Raw genomic sequence first — 23,192 nt, forward strand, 5'->3', positions numbered from 1 at the left:
TCCTGCTGACTCCTGCTGCTTTGGTGAGTGGTGTCACTTCTCTTTCTTGACCAGACAGCAGTGAGATGAAGTGAGGATGAATGACAGCCTCTCACCTCAAATATACTTTTCACCAGCCTGGTGACTTATGAACCTGTGTCCTCAATGTATCTTATGACCTGTAGGTCTGTATTACAATATATAACATATTGAGAAAACCAACCAGCCATAAAGCATTCCTTACCTCCATTACCACTGTCTGTGTGTGCCAGTGTAGCTAAGGTTATGTCAGCACTCCCAGATATTCCAGGTTTTTGATAGCTTCTCCTCTCCAGGCTGACTCTTAAGTGGAGAAATAATACCTACATTATCATTTAACTACATCTTAACATTATTGGTCTGGGTGATTTTAAAGCACAGCAGTAAGGAGCCAAAACATTAATATCACAATTTTTTTTCCCCAACTTCTGTTTGTGCTACCATGTATTATGTATTTTATATATATACATTTGGTGAACATAATTTTAATCAGGATGGTGTATGCATAGGTTAAAATAACATTCTTTTTCTCTGGTGTCCTGCTACCTGACATGCTTGGTCAGTCAAAGGTGGGGTAACCAAAGGTAAGGTGTCTTTCAGTGTGAAGGATTATTTCTAAGGAATTTTCATTTTCTTCCAAGTTTATTGCTATAAAGGTCACATTACAATTGGCTTTATCTGTTTATAATACTTTTAAGAGATAATGACAGTAATATTATTTTTACCACTTTATGAGTAAAAAGTGATCCACAGGCAGAACTGGATGTGCTCCTTTAAAATAATATTAATTTAGTTAAAAAATGGTAAAAGATTTCAAAGAGCAAATAGAAATCAAACCACTTTTGCTTAAGGTACATATGCTACTCCTAATTCACATGAAAAAGCTGATTTTAATTAGCATTCCACTTGCACCGTTTGTTTATGAGAATATGTATCCTATTTCCATTGCATTTAAAATACTTATGTTCCTTTTTGCAGCAGCAGTACATTCATTAATCTCAACCACTTTTTGCAGTTTGGTTGCTGATGCTGTCGTGTTCAACTCTGCTTTTAATATGGAATCGTTTCTTACATCCATTGGAAAATTTATGAAGCTGATTCCTGACCACAGACCTAAGGATTTGGAGAAAATAATCAGACCAAAGTGCCAAGTTCTTTATTTTCCAGTCAGGTTTCCTGATGTGAGCAGGTCAGTACATTTTCCACGTCATAAATTGCCTCCAGCCTGTCAAAACTCTCTATTTATGGTGACGTTCTAGCTAATCAGCTAAAGCATCATTAATGAAAGAGTTGGATAATATGCAAAATTCCCTAATTGATAAATGTATTTCAATAATCAGGGGCTATTCAGGCAGCGCCTGAGCTGCTGAGCCTGTTCTTATTGTGCATCGTACAAACTTGGATTGTTCAGGATGAGTGATTTCCCTCTTGTTTCAGTGATTTCCCACTTGTTTTAGCCTTTAAGGAGTTGCCTGCTCCTCGGCTCTGTATATATTTGTACAGAGGAGGTCAAGGAGGAGAAAGACATGCTCGACAACAGTAAAAGTGAGAAGCCTGTAGTCAGGAAACTACGGTGTGTTGCAGTGGGATTTTATTCCCTCCTCCTTCCCCTACCTTTTATTTTATTGCTTCCCAGGTAGGCACAGAGCATCCCAGTCACAGGGTGCAGCCTTGCAGATGTTGGCATTAGCTGCAGCCCTACTTGCTCTTCAGTCTTTCTCAGTTACTCTGAAGGACATTTTTTATTACCCTCCTTTCCGAGCCTGTCTTGAAATTAGCGGTGGGTTATGTGGCTCAAAGGGAACATTCGCCAGCTCCTTTTCACTTTTGATTAAACCTGGAACAATTGTTTTTCCTGTTATAAGGGACTCTCCTCCCATGGAACAGGAACTTTGCTTCAATGGGACCGGCACTAAATAAAGTATGATTCTGCATTATATTTGATTATACTCTTAAAACCAACACAATGCTGAGTACTTTTTTTTTTATGAAGTGAGGATGGGAAGCATCGTAATGACTCTGCAAGAGTCCAGCTTTTGATCTGATAATAAGTTCTGGCCATACTTGAGGTCTTTGTCCCTGAGCAGTTTGTACATACAGTTATTTTAAAGACTGAATATACATTTGTAGTAGTTTGCAGTAGAGAGATTTTTGTACGGGAGCTGGGGTTGTGCACTCTATTGATGTTCACACTGCCAGGTTTGTTTTTCAGTATCTTGCAAAACTTTATAGTGTAAAGCACTGGTGCACAAATCCTTTAAAAAATCGGTGTCTAAGGGAAAGTCTTTAAACCAGTTGTAGGGACTTGGCTACCTGGACAGCAGTGGAGGGTCAGTACCTGTGCATCTTTGAGGATCTACTGTTGCTTCTTAAAGACCACGTTTTGAAAGTAAGGGAATTCAGTGAATGCTCAGCATATTTGACATTGAGCCATTTTAGAAGGGTCTCGTGGTTTTTTGGCATAGCTGAGGAAGTCACGTGGCCCCTAGTTTTGGAGATGAAGTTGTGATAACCCTGTCTCATATATTAAGTCAGTTCTTTTAGATTTGTCAGCCCCACAGGTGGGGTGAAATGAGACCTAGTGGCTTAGTCTGAAGTCATATGGACAGTGATGGTTTGTCCTAAGCAAAATTAGGGAGGTAAAATCAGTTGTCTGTTACTCAGACTGGTCAAGGGGAAGAGGCTGTCTTGCTGTGTGCTCTTCTTCGTGTCCTGCTCTTATATTAAATCTTACGTTACACGGCAGGACACTCTCATGTTTTTATTGTGGTTGTTGCACTTGAAATTGCATCAAAAAACTATTTTTAGCAGTGATGGACAAAATTAAGATGCTCATAAATGACTGTGTGACTTTACAACTTTCTCAGCAGTGTAATTAGAAACGTATTAATATCAGCTCTACTATTTCTAATATGTATTTTATTCAACAACAAACTCAAGATGTGAGATCTAAGTTGATACTGTTAAGCCTGGTATAATAACAGGAAAAAAACAAACAAACCAGAAGACAGGGCTGCTTCTGCGTAACTCTGAAGTTCTTTGGGTTTTGACCTTCAGCTGCAGCCAGTATTTACTATTTCTTTACAAGATCATGTTTTAAATAATGTTGAATGCACCTGTGGCAATTGAATGCTGTTTTTTAAATTTTGACTGTATTATTATAGTGACTCAATGGAGATTGAGGAGAAAAAGGTTAAGAGAAATTGTGGCCAAGCTACAATATAAAGTAAGCTCTTAGCCCAGAGTGTTTTTCAAGTTATTTTCAAATGGTAATTTGCTTTATCCAAACCAAACTCATACAGTGTAAGTAAGTGATTATTTGCATGACTGACAATCATTTCAGTGCCTGCAGTCTTTTTAAAATGCATAATTTTGCTGAGATGTTGGGAAAATATTTAAAAATTCTGAAGGCAAAATAGTCAGGGTGATGTATTTTTTTTTTCTTTGACCTCTTTTATTTTGCGTGTGAACATCTCAGGGTGTGTTTGTGTCTTAAACATAATCTTCATTTGGATTTAGAAGATGGGTAATCTAAGAAATCATCCTCATGCATGTGATGGTGATGTTTTTAAGATTATTTTAGATTAATATTGCAATTGTGGGGCAAAATAAAACATATCTGACCCTTGATCAAAACCAGTGTATTAAAGGAGCACGTTATGTGAGTTATTCCTGTAATGTATTTGCCTTTTAATGTAGTTACTGTAGGTGATGTGTACACAAACTACATGAGCAGCACAGTGGTCACTTCAGGGGGAAGGTGTGATGATGAAGGATACCATAGGAGATACTTTGGTTACTGCTAGAGGTGCTGTTACTCCTTTTCTACTTGAGAGGAATTATCAATGCTTATTATAAAAAAAACTTATTTATAATAAATATTTGTCATAAGGGCATGTATTGGTGTTCCCAGAGCAAAAACCAGACTGTGCTCCTTATCTGACAATGAGAAGAGATGAAAGGATTTGAGGATTTAGCAGAATAAGAAATTTACTGACCTAATCCTGCTGTTTTCTGGTTCTGACAATGACTACCTTCCACAGTGTAGCCTGTGGTGCCACAACTACTTGTGTGTTTATCGTGTCATTTCTGACTTGGAATTCTCCTCTTTCTACACTCTGAAGTACATTTTGGAGAAATACATCTTGGAGTACTTCTAAGCTTGGAGACAAAAAACCCTCCAAGTTAAGGCTGTCACTGCATAGTACGTGGGGATCACAAGAGCTGGAGCCCATCAGCTGATCTTATGTGCCATATGTGCAGCGTATCAGACTGGCTTCTTAGAACACAGTGAATTAAATACTCTGGAATTCACACTTACACTGTGATTGGCTAAATTTTAGTTTATTTTCTAGTTTAATATAAATCAAATCCTAAATTTTGTTTTCCATTCAATCAGTAGAGTCTATTTTGATAGCATCTATTTCCACTTTTGCACTGGAAAACTCTGGTCCAGGAAGGAAATCTTCTTTCTCCTGATGATGTCTTTGGTACTTGTATCTTGTTATCCTAAGCATACCCTGCTTGAACACCTCTGGAAGATCTTTGTTGATATTGTGTGTGAATTCTCTTGGGCCATCTGCATGCAAACTGTCTGTGGCAGTCAGCAAAATGGGGTCAGATTTGGTACTATTTGGAATTCATTTCAATGAGGATTGGAGTATAATTGTTGCTTATTATTACTATTCCTCTGTCTGTAGTATATCTTTGTTATTATCACAATGTGGTAGAAAAGGAAGATTTTTTATAAGCTAGAATGAAGTAACGTTCCTAAGAGCACAAAATGTGCATTGGACTAAGGTGGAATAATGGGAAAAAGAAACACGAGGATGAGGATTACAGCAGAAAATAAAAATAGTTTCTTTTAAGTGAAACTTGTTAGCAAGTGTCTTGTACTCCGTGTTACACATTTTTAAATAGAATCAAAGATTCTAAACTGTGTATCTTCATTTGCTTTTATATCTTGGTACAGTTAACAGGACATTTTCAAGCATTTGATTTTATATTTTGTAGTTATAGTGTAAGAGAGGCAGAATTTGCCAATTTAGAGAGTACTTTAGGGCCAGTCAGGGGAGTTCCTGACTAAAGCAGGAGTTTTTAAAAGACACTGACGGTATCTCTTGTACAGAAACGTGACTGTCACATGTAGGGGAGCCTGTTTTGGGGAAGAAAAAAGTAATTGTATCACTTGGACCAGGCTTGCAGGACTGAACTTCAGACCTCTGTTTAGATAACTAAGAGGCTCCCCCTTCTTCTGTAATCCAAACGCTCTGTGATAGCTTTTCTGTGCTGGAAAAATACAGATGCCAACAAGGAGGGGGAGTTTTGAGTCCACAAGAGCCCACAGCTATAGATGGGCACTGGGGAGGTGTCTGCGTGGCACAGAGCGGTGCTCAGCAGCAGTACCCAAATGAGTTCTAGTGAACTGTCTTGCATATGGGAAGCAGGATACCTTAGAAGAGCTGTTTTTGGCTAATTAGCCTTCCAGTGAAATAGCATATATTAGCTTAGGTGGAGTAATATGCTAATGATAGTGATTCTGGTACTGAGGCTAGCTACTGCCTTTGGTGGTGGCTTGTGCATCTCCGTGGTGCACTCTGCTCTCTCTGGTGGGCATAGCCTCCCTGCCACCACGGTTTATGGGTAGTTAGCATAATTAGAAAATGCCAGTAGACTACTCCTACCTTGGGGCTTGCTGCTGAAGAACTGGGTGATGGAAATTACTCCCCTGAATGTCTCTCCTCCTCACCTGCCCCAAGCAGGTTGTGAGGGTTGCTGTTGGCACACCAGGATGGTTGCGCAACAAGCGTGAGGGATGCTCTCAAGATCTGGGGCACAGCAGCTATTGGGAGGAAAGTGCAGTACTGGTTTAAAAGGGTTATAAAATGGAGTCTTGCACTTCTGGAGCCTTTGGCTGTGGGTCGGTTACCTTCTGTGTCTCTGGGAGAAGTGCTAAGTGCAGATAGCTGCACCTACATCAAGGAGTTAGGTGGATGGGTGAAGCATCCATATTTTACATGTTGCTTCTCCACAAGTGTGTTCTGAGCTATCAGGGAGTTTGAGGGATGATGCAGGAGATTTCACTCTATATCTGGATCATGGGGGAGTAACCATTGCCCCAGCCTGGTCTACTGGGCAGAATACTCTGGTTTTATTCCAAAAATGTTTGTCCCCAGAACTCTCTGGCAGCAGCAGACTGAGAGTGCCTCCTAGGGCACTGGCAAACCAGTCTGCTGAGATGTATTCATTTTGCAAAACTTTCTAAAAGCTCATTTCTTTTTTTCTATTCAGGGACAGAAATAGTTTTACTGACTCTCTTTTATCTGTCGTATAGGTATTCCACTAAAAGCCATCATAATAACCATTTAGTCTCACAATAGCTCACAAGGATACTTAAGCAGAATTCTCTGTGCAACCTAGTTTTTTATTATGTTGGGTACTGCTCATGTTGCATACAACACATTCCCATAAAACTTGCATTTTGTATTTACAGAGAAATTTCTCTGGAGAGTTAAGGTCTTGTAAAACATTCTTGTTCTACAGCATGAACGAATTATTATACTCTGGGGCATTGAAAGTGAAGTGTACTGAAGAAAAGAATTTTTTCATTAAAATGCAGTTTATATTGATAAAACAGATTACTAGCATTTGATGAAATGTGAAACTTGGATCTACCCATATCGCTAAATCGCCAGTAGGTTTATTTTGGCAAGAAGAATAGTATGTAATGTATATCAGGACCAATTCATTATACAGTACCTGTTAGTTTTGTATTAGATTAAATTGTCTTTCACTAAAGTACTTGGAAAAAAATCCTACCATAGCTGTATCTTGAAGTAGCAGAATGTGGTAACCAAGAATATTAGAAAATAAAAGCTGTCGTGTTATCAGTTTTGGCACAGTCATTTATCAATCAGTATTTTAAACATTGACAAGTGGTAATTTAATAGGGAATGACCCTGTTGGCAGGAAGTTCTAATGACAGATGATGCAAACTCATTTATCACTATAGGGCTGTGCTGGCTTCTTACCTTTCTCAGTATCACAGCTCATATTTTCCAAGTCTGGGATGTGAGAAGCCACAAAGGGCAAAACCTGTGGCAAGGAGCCTATAACCACTCCCATCTCATCTGATTAACCCCTTAGTTGCAAATTTCTCTGCAGTATAGCTGGTGAGATCTCAAAGTTCCTGTACTGACTTAAATTCCAGTTGATTTTTAAGTAGTTTTTGCCATAATACTTGTAAGCTCTTGCCTATAGTCAGTTTTTTAGAAATGTTCAAGTTGTGCCACTTTGAATATGAAATTGAGACACGCTGGTACTTGGCTTTCAAAACAAACCACATTCTAATAATTAATAGCACATTTCATTAGCAGTCATTAAAAATATTACATGCAGTGCCCTATACAATGGGCAGCTATTATTATTATTATCATTGCTACTTGAGAAGGAAATTGATGCATTCAGAGGTTTAATTGATTCGTGCATATTTGTGTGGGAAGTCAGTGGTGGAGTCACGACTGGACTGGATTATTATGCACTTCCATGCATAATAATTTCTCTGCAACTTGTAAAGAGGATAGACTACCTTGCTGTAATAAGCATGGGCATTTGAATTTGAGAGATGCCAAGGGAGATGAAAATGACACCTTCATCAGGTGCTGGTATGAATGGCACTTCTAATTCTCCTGGGGTTACTCTATCTGTAATACAGCAATTCAGCTATACTTCGATTGGATATTTTTAAATACTTATTTTAAAATACCTTTTTTAAAGCATAATAAGCACAAACCCTGGGCTTTCTCCACCTTCCCACAGCAGTCCTCTGTCCTTTCTGTCTTTCTTTCCCAACGTTGTCTTTCTCCCCAAGGCAGGGATTGGGTTAAGTGTCATCCCCACACAGGATGATTCAGACGTGAAATGCTTTCAGATTTCGCATCAAATCGTCGTAGTAAGAATCGGTCAAGTTTCAATGTAATTGGTTAAAATTGTCAAACTTAAGGCTGGAGGTTTTTGGGGTTTGTTTTATTCTTCTACTCAAAGTGGAAAAATGCTATTGATTAATGGCAGGATCCTACAAAGTACTAAATACCCTCATTTTCACTGCAGTGGTTGTGAGCTGAAGGCACCTAGTACTTGGTGAGAGTTGGATGTTAACAGAGGTGGGAAGAGGAGGCACGAAAAGCCCAAGACTGGCTATCAAGTGACCTGGCTGTGTCCCATTCAGGCCCAATCTGTAGGACAGCACAGACTTAAATCTTTCCCATGTGTGAAAGATGGTTTTTATAGACAAAGCTGTCCCTGCACCATTTTGCGTTTCAAAATACTGCCCTTCAAGGTTTGAACAATTCCGTATTTTTTTATGATGAAATTCATGAATATTACATAGGAGTGGAGGTGGGTTTTTTGTTTTTCTTTAAAGCGATTTCATGCTCACAGAATTGTAACAGAGAGGGAAGCAGTCGTGTTGAGCATATTATTTCTTAGTTGCTGCATGAGGCAGTGACAGAACCTTATTGCTTAAATATTCCAGGCATACGTTGATGTGATATAATGGAAAAAAAGTAGGTGATGTGCTAAAAATCACAGAAAAGATAAGGAATAGGATGAGATATCAGAGTTTTAAGAGATTTTTTTTCACTGAGAATATGAAATGATTTTTGCAAACATTTTAAGGAGAATAAAGGCATCTCTATTACCAGTCAGAGGGGAATGGCAATACCTGTAGAAAAAGCCATGTTTTGTCTTGAACACAATGTTAATTTTTTTTAGGGGGGAGGGAAGCCCCAAACAACCAAAACCTCAAAAAGTGACCTTTAAAAAGAATGGTGAAATAGGTTGCAAATTGTTATTAAATATGAAGCCAAAACTTTAAGTGGGTTGGTTCTGCTTCAAGCCCTGTTGTGTGCCAATTCAAGCTAATGTCAGAGGTACTGTTAGATGAAAGTGTCAGTGAAGAAGATACTAAGATGTTCTATAGGAATTTCAAAGAATAAAGAATAAGGGAAGAAAATTACACGGTGGAATACATAAAATTGCAGTTTGAAGTTTGAAGAGGAAACTTGAAATGTAGCTCTCCAGTCCTGTGGAGATGACCTTTATGTAATGTGTAAGAACAATTTAATACAGATGTTTTATTTATAAATAACCAAATGGGATGAGTTTAAATTATTTTTAATTTTGCCACATCACAGATAATTTCTTTGTTGTGCAAGAAGTATTTTAATCTGTTTAGGTATTTTTTAATTTTGTTGTTGTTGTTTTTGCATTTGCAACTAGGAATATTGAATATTTTATATTTTGGACATTTCCCCTGCTCAGTTGTGACTCCCAAATGAAATAATCTTCCTCTTCATCCCTTTAAATAATTCAAATAGCATACATTTCAAAATATGAAAACCCCAACATAAATGTAGCACAAGTGCTTTTAAGGTGGGAGGATGTTCAGCTTTATTATGGAAAAGACAAGTGTCTAAATAGTAATGAGGGTTGTCAGAGTTTGGGGCATATGAGCACCAAGTAGTAGGGATACAACTTTAGAGCTATGGGAGATCTAAGTCCAGTAATGCTTCCCCAGCTTCTTTTCCTCAACTATGTCTGAGAAAAATATCTTTGGATTCTACTGCCTTTTGTAGGAATTGGGGCATTCTGTGTTCTGAGAGGGCTGTATTTGCGGCAAAGGGTTTCCAGGTACTGTATAACAAAATAATCCTACCTTCAGTCTGTTTTTCAAGCAATGCTCTAGGCACTAACAACAGCCAGGAAGAAGAGTTAAATATTAAGTTGAATCAGCCAACCTCTGATTAATTTTAGAGTGGATTCCTCCTAAAACTAGAGGATGATTCCTAAGTGTAGTACTCAGGTCAGACTTGAAGGAAACAAGAGACTTTGGCCTTCCTTATGTGTTTTCTGCCTCCTTATAATTTAATTTTTGTACTTGTCAACAGACCACATTGTCTCCTTTTTTTTTTTTTTTTTTTTTTTTTATGTCCAACCAGCTGTGGGACTAATGCTGTGTGATGTCTCACTATCATACCAGAGCAATCATCTTTCCACTTCTCCTTTGTCAGTTCTTTTTGCCTAGAAACCACAGGTGTCTTAGTGCTGGTTCTGTTCCAGTTGAAGAGACACTGATTTAATTTCTCCAGGATGGATCTGATTTTAGGTATGTTCTACCCTCTCTACTAGAATACTTACCATGGTTGCTTTTTCATGGGGTTTGTCTTCATTTCCATGACTTTACCTCTCACAAAACCCTTAAAACTATTCACAACCACGTTCTCCTCTAAACTCTCCAATAATTTTTTGCCTCCCAGCTGGTGGTTCTCATAGATTTTAAATACAGAAGCAAGCAAACCTTCCTTCCCTTGGTCACTTCCGTGTGCCACATGGTGGATCAATGTATATGGCTATGCAGGTAATACAGAATGTCAAGAACATGCAGGTATGTAGACCACTTGCTGCTGGAGATGTACCAAGCAGCATGATAGCTGCACCAGACCAAATTAAATAAAAAAAGAGGCTTCTGTGGTTCTCATATCCAATAGTAAAGATTTTTTTTTAAAAAAAGATAAATTGGTGTGTCTATGGAAAGCACTGAAAAATTCTATCTTGTTCTGGTTACCTATATTCAAGAAAGATTAATTTAAACTGTGAAACAGGTAGAGAGAATTGCTGCTAGGATGATTAGGAGAATCTGTATTATGAGAGCAGATTAAAAGAGTATGGTTCACTTGTCCTAGCAAAATAAAGGTTGAGAAGGGGATATATGTTAATCTTTATAAATACAGTCAGACGATAAATGCCATGAAGGAGGAGGAATTATTTAAGTTCTGGGATAATCCTTACAACATCCACTAGGTATAAATTGGTCCTTATTAAGTGGCTCAGACTGGAAATGAAAAAAAAAAAAAAAAAGGGGGGGTGGGGAAGATGTTTGGATTAGTTTTGGGTTTTTTAAAATTATTTTTATTTCTGAGAGGCAATTAGTTTTGAAATGACTTTTGAAACACAATTGAACTGGAAGAGGAATATGAGAAATTCATAGAATGACTGGTTAAGCAAGACAGGAGTGTTGCCAGGCAGATGTAGATGCTTGCTATTGTGATATCCCCAAAATGAAGATGAACAGAGATGGACTATGGGCTGCTCACATACTGGCTTCAGTCTTGAGGCCATAGTCTTGAGATCTGAACTGATCCATCAAGAAGATCTTGTTTCCAGTATCTATTAAAGAATGGAAGCCAGTCTGTTCTGTCTACTCTGTACAGTGTTTATCTTGTATTTCATTAATCCCATGTTAAATGAATGGGCAGCATCCTGCAAGGTCTGTCTTGCTCACGTGTTTAACCTCTCACTGTATTTGGGATAAGGAGGAATTTTCATTAGCCAAATTGATAATGACTCTGGTGGGAAGGGGAAAAAATGCCAGGACTGTTTTTGCCTCTATCTGTATACTGGGATAATCTGGACATTTTAGGGCTTTGGGAAAAAAAGTCATGGCCAGTGCATTTGGCTCCTCCTCTCCTCATTCTTTGATGTGCTGGAGTTATTGAAGCATCAGTCATCATAGTAGAGAATCCCAGAGTGGTTTGAGTTAGAAGGGACCTTAAAGATCATCTAGTTCCAACACCGACCCGTGCCCCCCCTCATGGGCAGGGACACCTCCCACCAGCCCAGGCTGCTCCAAGCCCCATCCAACCTGCCCTTGAACACTTCCAGGGATGGGGCAGCCACAGCTTCCCTGGGCAGCCTGGGCCAGGGTCTCACCACCCTCACAGTGAAGAATTCCTTGGATTTTTTTTTTGTTTTGTGGTAGGCTGAGCATCTCTCAGAAGATAGCACAAACTGAAGTGCTGCCAAGGGCTGACAACCAGTGCTTGGGGAAGGTATTAGGTGAGATGAGCTTCAGCAAGAATTGTCCACAGGCAGAAGTTTTTGAGTCTCGTGGCTTTCTAAGCAGCCTTCTCCATTTTGCCTCAGTTTACTTTTGCTCACTGAAGCATTTGGATAAAATTCTTCTGTTGAGCTCATTGGAGTCAGAATGAGTTTATTTTAACTTTCTTAGTTTGAGTCTGCATGGCTCTTTCATTTTCATCTCTGTGTAGAGTAGTTTAATACTAAAATTGCCTCAGTCTGTGCTAGAAGCAATTGAATCACAGAAGGAAGAACTTTTAATGCAGTAATTCCTTCCAGTGACTGAAATTTTATCTGTCCTCCATCAAACCTCATCACAGGTCTTTTGCTTTTGGAGTTCATTTATGTTATCTGCCATTGGATTTTAAATTATTGATGATATATGGAAAAGAGAGGACTTCACCCTTTCTGGGTGACTAAACTGTCTTCCTTTCATTGGCAATAAAAGAAGGGATTAAATGTCAGGATTTCTTGTACCCTTGTCATAAAAAACAAAAAACAAAAAACAACCCAAAACAAACAACCAACAACTTAGAAAAAACAATAATTAAAACATTAAAAACTAACTTTAAAAAAAATATGCAATAACAGGTGAAAAACTGCCTTCTTTTTTTTTTTTTCCTGAGCAAAAACTGGTATCATAGCCATAAAGTTGCCCAGTTTTTTTACATTAAAGCTGGATGTTGTTGTCTTGGAAAGCAGCTGAGCTCTTTTCAGTGGTGCTTGGTGCTGAACTTGTGGGCCCATCTATACATTAGCCACTTATTATTCCATAAGCATCACTTCATTTGGGCTGGCAATAAGTCCTGCTCAGTCATTGTGCTGCAGAGGAATGTTTAGAGCTGCAATGTGCATTGGAGTCTGTTTGTTTGCAGCAGATGATTTGCCTAAGCTTTGATGCGCAGTCACTTTCTGACATTTGTGTATTTCAGCAGTGAACAATGTAAACTCATTTTCTGAGCACTTTGATTACTTGCACATAGCAGTGCCCATGGCATGTGACAGAGAAGAGCACTCTATCCACTAATCAGATAGATATGCTTCAAGCGTATTTACACAAAATAATGAAAACAGCTGTTAGATACCTTTAAACTTGAGTGTGTTTTGTTATTAATCTACTAGCCCGTACACATGACACTATAATTCTTCGCTCACTCAAGTTGCCTTTAATGACACAGTAATAAAACGGAGAGGGATGAAAGTAATGGAATTGTAGAATGTAATGCCTCAATTGTTCTACAGTGTCTTCCTTTTTGCCAAAATAAACCACAATTAGGTCCATATGGTGTTTTGAAGTTTTCAAGCAATGACCCTAATAAAAAGTAATGAATTTCTGACAAAAGAAAGCATGGTGCTCTTTTAAGCAGATATCTTTGCTATTGATCTAGTTATGATTGCAGACTGATATGCTAATAGAAGAAGAAAGGTTCAACGTGCCTGGTACAAGCACTTTCATTTGTGGTTTATTTTATTCTTATGAAATTCAGATTGAAAAGGTAGAAACATGTTGTAATCCATCAGTTATGACTCCCTTTTAAAAGACCTACTATAAAGACAACAAATGGAGTTTTCCTCAGAAAAATGGAGTTTGGAATGCATTTGTTAACTGGAAATTTCAAAAGCACATGTTAACTGGGAGGATCCCTCACAATGATGAAGATGCTTTGTTTGGATATATGAAATTTGACTTGAGCACTTCATTTTCTTCAGAGGTCCAAGCTCTGTAATTTACTCTTTAAACCTTTCCATGGTGGAATTGGAGTTACACTCCATCTAGAAAATCAAACTATCCGTGGAGCAGTTGTTAAGTAAGTGGAGATACTCAAAGGGAGTGAATAGGGAGGACATGCAGCTCATCCTCATATATTCTGCTGTGGGCAGCCATTAAAAAGTGTGGTGTGTCAGTAGTATTCCAAAGCAGTAATAATTATTCCTGAACTATGGGTAATCAAATCTTGAAAGAGTGGGGAAGGCACGTTATGGGAACAGAAACCAGGGGAGGAAAACAATGAATGGCTTATTTGATGAACCTTCATTGTTAGCAGTTGTTGAATGAATGTCCATACTGCATGCAGGCAGTCCTCAACGACTAAGTGGAAAAGCATCTGCTGGATACTGCATTTTATTGGCATTATTTTACTCCCAAGTAGTGTAGTTAATGGTGAACAAGGCCTACAGTCTTAAAACACAAAACTATTCAGAGCATCCTTTCAGTAAAATCTACCTTGTCTACCTTTGATCACCACTAGAAATGGTTCCTGAATGGCTGTATTTAATGGTCTAATTTCTCAGTTGCCTGTTTTCTAACCATTGAGCTGCCTCTCAGACTTCCTACTCTAGTCTCTACTGCTGCACCTTTGGAAAATAACAAAATGTTGCCCTCAGTAACCTTTACTGTTTTTCATTTGCTTTCTACCTTGGTAATTCCTCCATCTCCTTATGTATCACATACTTGTGTGTGGTTACTGTATTCAGCTTAATCAAGAAGACTTGTTCATGAGTAAAACTTTATTCTCAACAATGTATCCTGTGTATAAGCAAGGTAAATGAATTGCTATTTATTCTACAAGTCTTCTTATTTCTGATTTTTCTCTCTTCATTTCACACCTTTATGTACTGGACACCTTGATTAAATGTGAGAAACTAATTGTTTTATTGAAATCATGTTTAATAGCAATTGAGTGGTGCTTAGGAACTGGGGCTTCTCTTCTGGAGAAGGGTGTAGGCTGCTGGAGAAACTAATGTCACTGGAGATTTTGATTACTTCTGTTATTTTAAATTCTAATAGGAATATAAAAGTGAAAATCCTCACCTTACTTCCTGAAATGAAAGTATGTTTGAATTGATGGTTCTTCCCTCAATTTTCAGTGTTAAAAGCTTTAGGAAACAGTGTTATGCTGTGAAATAGTATGTTAAATTTTAGACTGGTTTTAAATTACATTAAAAATATCCATCGAGCATAGGTAGCCTGGAAAATGAATGTGCTTAAATATGCTAGTTTCTGTAGCCTGTTATAGATGAGAAATGCTTGACTTCTCATCCTAACTGAGCAGGTTCTCCCAAGAAGCTGGATGGAAGCTACAGTGGCTGATGTGTCTCCTTGTGTACCACCTGTACTTGGGTGCTTGCACGAAACACACTCCTAACCATAAGTAACAACAAATATGTCGAAATATATTTGGTACTGAAAAAGTTCAGAATGAGCATGGGAGCCCTCAAATGCTTGTTTAAGTCCTGTAGGCCCTGATTTGAGGGAAAACTTCTTTACAGTGAGGGTGATGGAGCACTGGAATAGGCTGCTCAAGGAGGTTGTGTGGTCTCCATCTCTGGAGATATTCAAAACCTGCCTGGATGCAGTCATGTGTCAAGTGCTCTGGGTGATCCTACTTCAGTGGGAGAGTTGAACTAGATGATCTCTAGAGGTCCCTTCCAGCTCCAGTAATTCTGTGGTTCTGTGATTTTATTCATTTAAATACAAGGCCTTAATTCTATAAGGTTGTATAACCTTGCAAAGTCTAAATACCATCAGGAGACTTCAAAAGTTCTGGCTTCTGTTTTTTTATACAACTCAGTTGAAATTATTTAAGATTGCTAGGTACTTTGAAGTTCTTGGTATACCTGCGAAGGCTTCTATAACCTTCTCTTAGTACTATCAGAAGTCTGAAGTTTTAACCATTTGAGATGTCCCAGGTTTTGGTCATTAGTCCAGAGAAATGTCTGGCCTCTGCTGATGGTGCATTTAATTTATTTGATAAAAGAAATCAAAATACTCATGTTCCTGCATTACTCTTACTGTCTAACACATTAAAGTAATGCAGCCAGTATTACAAAACATCAGCACCCCAAAAAGACAATAAAACATGGGTTCTGATGTTTGATATAACTGTGCTTGAGTAGGTATGGACAGTTCTATAGATGACTAACTGCATGTTTGCACAACTGGCTCCTTATTGAACAGTAATTATTATTACAGATCTCATATAAAATCAGGTCTAGGCAAAGGGAACCCAATTTTTAATCCTTCATGCAAACCCCCAAATCTATCTATTTTTAATCTGCCGTTACACATATATATGGGACATGTAAGATGACTTTTTTTTTTTAAAAATACACTCAAGCTCTTTTAAAAGCAATGTCCATTATTGTGTAATGACCAGAGATGGTGATTTTTAGCAGTAGATTGAGGGGGCAAGTTTAAGGAAACATGTATTGTACTGTGTTCTGGAAACACAAACTAGTTGTAGAGGTTACATTTAAAATAGCAGGAACTAGCACGGCAGCATTTTAGTAAATTGGGATATAAACAAACATCTGTTGCAGGAATGGAGAAATGACATCATAAAGAATGTATGCAAAAACTTAATTGAAAAAGAATGATGCAGAATTGCAGCAGGACTTTAGTCTAAATTGATTTTTGCTTTCAAAGTGAAAGTGGGATTTTTGTGCAACATTCCAATACTATAAAGTATTTAAAATGTAATGTCCTATTAATGTACCTAAAATGTAGACTCTGGGTCACCCAATAAGAATAGTAGTTACAGGAATACAGTATATGTAATATGCAATTATCTTGACAATAGTTTTATTTTTTCAACAATTTTGCCATAAAAGAGCAGTAAGATACAATGAATTTGATTCATTTTGTGTGTGTGAATCATTTAATAGGCCATTACATCTACTATATTAGACTCCATTCTCCTTTCAGAGCTTTTCATTATAAGGCTGTCTTTAATGGAAAGAAGTTTAACCTTCCCTCCCAGATAGATTGAACCCCATAACAGTGTAAACATTCTCATTATAAAATAAAATCCCCTTCCCCAAGGGCAGCACTATAATTATGTTGCAGTGTTGTACAAATGTTTCTCTTAAAAAATGTTGTCTCATTCTTGTCCTCAAGTTTTTATCATTTTCATTTATGAAGAGAATCAATAATACTTTTAAATAGTAATTTAATAATATAAATATGATCTGATTATTTTTTAATTTTTTGAAGTTATTTTAATCAAGTTTGAGAAGAAGTCATCAGTAAAATTGCTGTTGATTTATAAATAGGATAATTAGAGGCTTTCCTCCTAAGTACTGTTCACTGGCATTGTGGCTGTTTTTATTGCCTAGTCAAACCTCTTCATTCAATTTTAAAATTGCCTTTTGAATGAACTGTGCTATGAGCTTGCCAAATAGTGTCACCATTAATACCTTCCCTCCTCTATTTCTTTGTCCAGTCTGTAAATGCACAATAAATTGTTTGATAAGGAGGTCAATGAGGTTGTACTAGTTTTTAAGTGAATTATGGCCAAACATTTCAGATGATGTCACTCTTACTGTAGCACAGTGCTTAAAAGGTGGTGGTACAGTACATGGGAGATCATTCAGTGTGGTTGCTTCAGGTCTAGACACAAATCAAGCAGGGCAGGTTCCCCACTGATTATATAGAGCATAGATGGAAAGAAGTGCACCTAGTTGATTCAATTTGCAATTCTGTAGCGTGTCCCTTAGTCTAATTAAGAGGACTCTCAGTAGCAGGTACACATCATGTCCTCCATGGGGATGGCTGAGGGTGAAGATATTTGCAGGCAGGAGAGTGTTTCATTGCTTTGGTTACTGAAAAGCTTCAGTGGTATTCCTGGAAAGTCCTAAAAGCTTCTCCCAGCATGCTGGGTGATGACATCTCCCATTTCTCATATTTTAGTCACCATCCTTGGAGGTATTTAAAAGATGTGTAGATGTGGGTTCTGAGGCATGTGGTTTAGTGATGGACTTGGCAGTGCTGGGTTAACATTTGGACTTGATGATCTTAAAGGTCTTTTCCACCCAAAATGATATTTGGTGGGAGTTGGGTTTTTCTCTATGTAAAACTGATTTTGGAGAACTGTGCTGGATGGATGTCGTCGTTCCAGCAGTTCCCTGTACCAGCACAGCACCTTCACCCAACCCTCTGCTTTTCCTTGCTCCTAGGTGGACCAGGCTGTGGTTTCCATCCAGGCACATCTTCCCCCCACCACGAGCAGCCCGCAAGAGGTTTTGAAATAGAAATGTAAAAGGGGAAAGTACGAAACTTTGTGCTTGTTGAGTCTAAAAGAAAGTCTGTTTGTGTGTGTCTCTCCCTTTGTAACAGAAGGAATGTTTCTTATGTTTCTGTCTTCAGACAGTTGGCACACATTTCATCTCAGCAGCTGCTTTCTCTTAAAGTGCAGTAGAGTGTAGGACTGTAGTGACACTAGCATTAATACTTCACATTCTGCTATCATATGCTGTCACTGTGAAATATGGATCTAGGTTACATGTGTTTGCAGACTTTGTACTGCTGAATTATGAAAGCTGACTCCGTTGGAGGATTGTGTTGTATTCAGAGACTGTGAACTGAACAATAAATGAATGCAGGCAGAGACTTGCAGTCATAAGCACTCTTCTCCTTTTTGGCCTAATTGAGACAATAGCTTTAAAATGTAGAATGGCCAAATCAAACTGCTTTGTTGACTTAGGTAAATATATTTAGCAGGCATCTAAATATGTCTCTTGTGGGCACCTTTTAGTTGTTATCCTCAATGTTGTTTAAATATTATTTTTAAATCCCATTCTTCTGAGTGGTATGAGTTACTGCAGACAAAATTTATGACAAAGAGTAAAAGTACTACTCATGTGTGACAGAATAAATTATTGAGAACAGTTAGTTATTTGGTTATCAAGGATTAGTGTGTACCCATAAACAGAAGTTTGCAATTCTTTTCTGTGTCTGTGTGGCTATGAGAGGGGTGAAGAGCTGCACTTTATTTATCAGTGGAGATCTCAGGAATCTCTGGGCTTGCACCATCATAGGTGGGACCTGTGCATTGCACTTGGGTGGAGAGGACACCTGACCCTGCTGGAGCCACCTGGAGCTCTGCCACCATATCCCTCTGGAGCTGTGGCAGTGGGAAACTGGAGGGTAAGCAAAGCTGCTGGAAAGGAGTACTTGGAAATGAATGCTGAGCATAAGGAGATCCTGGGCTATCTGCAAATAGATCTTAATGTAGGATTATATAAGCAGTCTTGCTGCACTGAAAGTGTTAATTGGTGTATTGGCTAAAGTCAGGTTTGTTTGATGCTGGAAGTTCTGCCAATAAATGGTTTTATTTCTTAAAACAGCAGTCTTTAGATATCCATAATTCCAGTGATAGTGTTGATGTTGTGACTACACTGACAATTAACTCAAAGTAGTTTTTTCTGTGTTTTCTGAGTGTCAGGAAGGCAGCAGAGGTGCAGAAAGCTGGCATCCTGTGTAATCCCCCTCCAGACCTTCTCATTTTTTCCTGTTGAATATCAGCATGGATAAAAAGAGTGAATAAACAAAACATGCACCCTCTGGTACTGTTAGGTTACATTGGTGATGAATGGCCTTTAAACCACACCGCTTCAGGAGGTTCCAAGTAGCAGAAAACCATTATCAGCATCCTTACCATGAACAGCCTGGTGCTCGGAATAATGTTAGAATAGCTATGGATGATGTGAAAGAGATGTTGGGTCTCACTGAAGTTGCTTGTGTGTTTTAGTGCTTGTGGAGTTTGCATCACATCCATAAGGAATTTTTTTTTTTAAGTGATTGCTGTCATGGCTCTTCCTGTGTTCATTTGATGTTTCTTTTGTATCTGCTACTTAAGTAGGTAGGTGGGGTTGTATCCTCTTGGAGCAGTGCTGTTCCTGTGCATCAAGTCTCCCATGACAACTATTCCTATTGTCTCCTTTCCCCTGACTGCTTTTAAATTGCACCCAGATTCACCTTGAGTTTAAATATGCTCATCAAGAATTGTCCTAGACTAGAAACGGTGCACTTCTAATTTTATACTCTAACAGTACATTGTACAGTTGGTTGGAAAGAGGTGAAATACATCAACAGGTTTAGCAACAGAAGTTAAGCTATTTAATGAATCATGCTGGAGGTGATATCTGTGTGCTCCCTTAGAGTTCTGGTTATGTGCATAATAAATCAACACAGTGCTTTTTAGGTCCTCACTCATTTTCTGTACAGCAAGCAGCTGTATCATCAGTCTTCTCTTCTTTGCCTGTCATCCCATAGCCATTGAGCTCTTTATTCTGGGGCACAATATGTAGAAACTTTAACGTAGGGAGGGTTATTTTTGAAAATAAAATAGTAATACATTGAAAATGTTCAATCATCTGCATCTGCTTTTCCATCAAAGTGAAGAAAATGTTGTTGATCTTGACCAATCTGTGGCCTTTTCTCATCTGAAGGAGTGAGGGTAATGTGTTGATGTTGTCATAAACAAGATCATTTTGTAGCTCATTACTTTTAGTCATCTTTGTAAAATATTCTTGTATTTGTCAGAATATTTCTGTAGCATGTGACAGTAGAAACACCAGTAGAAAATGGATGAACAGCATTTTTTTGAAGTTTTAGGAGTCTCTTTAAATGTGTAGAATGTTGTGTAAATCTACCCTTAAACGTATAGACAACTCATCTTGGTGAAGTATTGCACTGGTTAGAAGGTAGAGTTGATGTACTCTATCTCTAATTGATGTGGTACAATAGTTAAATTCTGTGGTTTTTGTAGTATTAATTGGAAGAACTATAAAAGCACTGTGGCAACCTGCAACATTTCTCTTGCATCTACCTGCTGGTCAGCTGTTCCTCTGCCACAGTTTGTAACCTCTGTCTTTAGTCACCAAAGATGCAGAGATGCTGCAAATCATACAGAATTATTCTGGCTGAAAATTAGGAGGAGCAGCAGTGTAGCAAAGGACAACATGAGGGGGTGAATGAGGAATTGAGATTGAAGTCTTTGGAACTATGGATGTCAGTGGGGTTGGGTCCTTCATGTTGGCTTCATGAATTGCGACATATGCTACAAATATACCAGGAGACAGCAGTATAGGTTGGGGATGTGGGAAGTAAGAGCTTGCCTTGTGATGGAAAGCAAGGGAGCTATTTGAACATGACTGTGAAAAGATGTGGTTGTGGGGTTTTTTTTACCATTAAAGTATTTGGGCAGTTCAAGGTTTACAGCGTTGCTGTCTGCTTTCTGTTCCTGACCAGCCCTTACAGGGTGATGGAACCTCCCACGTGGGACTGGGACAAGCTGGTCTTCATCAAGCCTCCTAAATGTGAAGAACCTCAGCACCTTCTATCATCAGTGAGATCCTCAGAGCTAATCTAGCATGCAGTTCATTAGAGATTACTGTGCAATGCCCCAGAGACATGATGAGCAAAGTTCTCAAGCCTCAAAGGACTGAACTATGAAACCACATTTCCAAATAGACTGAAAGTATTTATCAGTGGCTGATTTGCCATGAAAGGCTGAGAAGAAGTCCTTCACACATGTGTGCTCATGCATGCCTGTGTGCACACACACACACACTTCAGATGTAGGAACCCAGTCCCCTCAGTTTCTTTCTTTATTAATAATCAAGATTTTAACACTCCATGTAGAACCTCTTTCTGGTTCAGAGTAAGCCAAAAATGGAATTTCTGAGACACTTTGTCCTTTCACCCCCTCATTAGAATCTGGTGGTGGGAGAAGGTCCAAAATGTTTTTAAATGCATACACCTTTGAGATAGTTCACAAGAAATGAGCCATACTGTCTGAGTCAGTACCAAAAGCAATTGTATAAGCAGGTTTATCAGCAAAATGTGTAAAAAGAAAGAGATCCTTCCATTTTTCCCCAATTGTTGCAGCAATTGACATGGCAGCAGTATCTGTGGCATTTTGTGCCTTCCATGGGAATCCTAGCCAAAAAGTTTATTAAAAACAAAACCAGACACCCTCACATAGGCATTTGTCAACCCATTTTGGTGTTCCTAGGCCAGAATCCTGGTAGGTCAGTCTCAAAAAAGGCAGTTGTCTTCAACCAGCACATAATCTGGTCCTGTTTGTACCCAGTGTGTGATCAAACAGCACAGCTTCAAACCAAGGGCTATCCCAAAGCCAGGCAGAATCCCATATTCTCATTTGAAGCCAGCAGGATATCCCATCATGCCTACCTTTTAATTAGAAGATATTCTGATCACCGTTCCCATTCGTTAATGATCAATACTCTCATTTCAAGTCAAAGATGTATTTAGCTTTCAAATGAAGGTTCATGTTATGGGCTGTGTCCACTGAGGGCTTATTTTTTTTTATTCTCATTTGAAGCCAGCAGGATATCCCATCATGCCTACCTTTTAATTAGAAGATATTCTGATCACCGTTCCCATTCGTTAATGATCAATACTCTCATTTCAAGTCAAAGATGTATTTAGCTTTCAAATGAAGGTTCATGTTATGGGCTGTGTCCACTGAGGGCTTATTTTTTTCCTATTACTTTATAAAACATAACCAGAAAACGTGACAATTAGAATGCAGACCTGAGGGCCTTCCAGCACAACTGCAGTAAGTACTTTAAGCATATGAAAGTATTTTGAAGTATGACATGGATGCTTTAGTTCTGAAAAAGCATCTGATTCTGATAGAGACTCTGTTTTATCAACTAAGCCAAACAACCCAGTAGATGCCTACTTTGTGAATTGCCTTAGTTGGGTAGCAGGTATGCCATCAATCTTGTAACCAAAATGATGGTCTAATATTGAGCTGAATACAGGGATTTTTCTGTTTCATACAGCTCAGAAGGCTTTCTTTCCTTCAGACTGTAATCTGTTCCCTGTAATGTAGTCTGGAACAGAAGGCAGAGATCAACATTTCAAAATCATGTGTTTGATCAACCATACCTAATGGTTTATGGACTAGGACTTCAGCTGACTTGAAGGGCTGTGGTTCTGCTAAAGTCAAGTATAGCAATTTTTATCATCTGAGAATCTGATTCTTCTTCCAGCCATATAGACTTGATCAAACAGTATCCATAGACTTTAAAAATTGCAAATGTATTTCTTAGTTTTTGCATTGCAGTGTGTTGATGTCATCAATGTCATCAAAATAATCAAGGGCAATTTTTCCCTCCACCAGTGAAAGAAAACTGGTGAGTGACAGGCATACAGAATAGTTTCAGAAGTAATGGTGAATCTTGTCTTTGGTGAATGGCAACTAGGACAAATGGGCAGTTATTATCTATTCAATTAAATGGTTCATAAGAGTCAAAGTGTTTTAAATACATCATAAAATACAAGAGGTCAGAAACTTAAGAACCTAGTAATTTAAATCAGTATTAAATAATAAGTAAATGATGGTCTTTTTTAAAGGCACTCAGTCAAAATTTACAGGCTTGTATCTCAAATATGAAAGAAGACTTGGAAAAAGCCGGAAAAAAAAGAACATTTTAATATTATTTTT

The 23,192-nt window shown here is 38.3% G+C and overlaps 1 protein-coding gene across 2 annotated transcripts in view; it reads left to right on the plus strand.

Annotated features, from left to right (window-relative positions):
* The window catches only part of GTDC1 (glycosyltransferase-like domain containing 1), a 126,303-nt gene that overhangs the window by 35,753 nt on the left and 67,358 nt on the right, over positions 1-23,192 (plus strand). For both annotated transcript variants that reach the window (XM_009997400.1, XM_009997401.1), the window contains exon 3: positions 1,034-1,207. In XM_009997400.1, coding sequence (XP_009995702.1) covers positions 1,034-1,207 — 174 coding nt within the window. The remainder of the gene's footprint in view (positions 1-1,033; positions 1,208-23,192) is intronic.

Source organism: Chaetura pelagica, unplaced genomic scaffold (assembly GCF_000747805.2).
Source record: "Chaetura pelagica isolate M959 unplaced genomic scaffold, ChaPel_1.0 scaffold575, whole genome shotgun sequence".
In the NCBI taxonomy this organism is placed as follows: Eukaryota; Metazoa; Chordata; class Aves; order Apodiformes; family Apodidae; genus Chaetura; species Chaetura pelagica.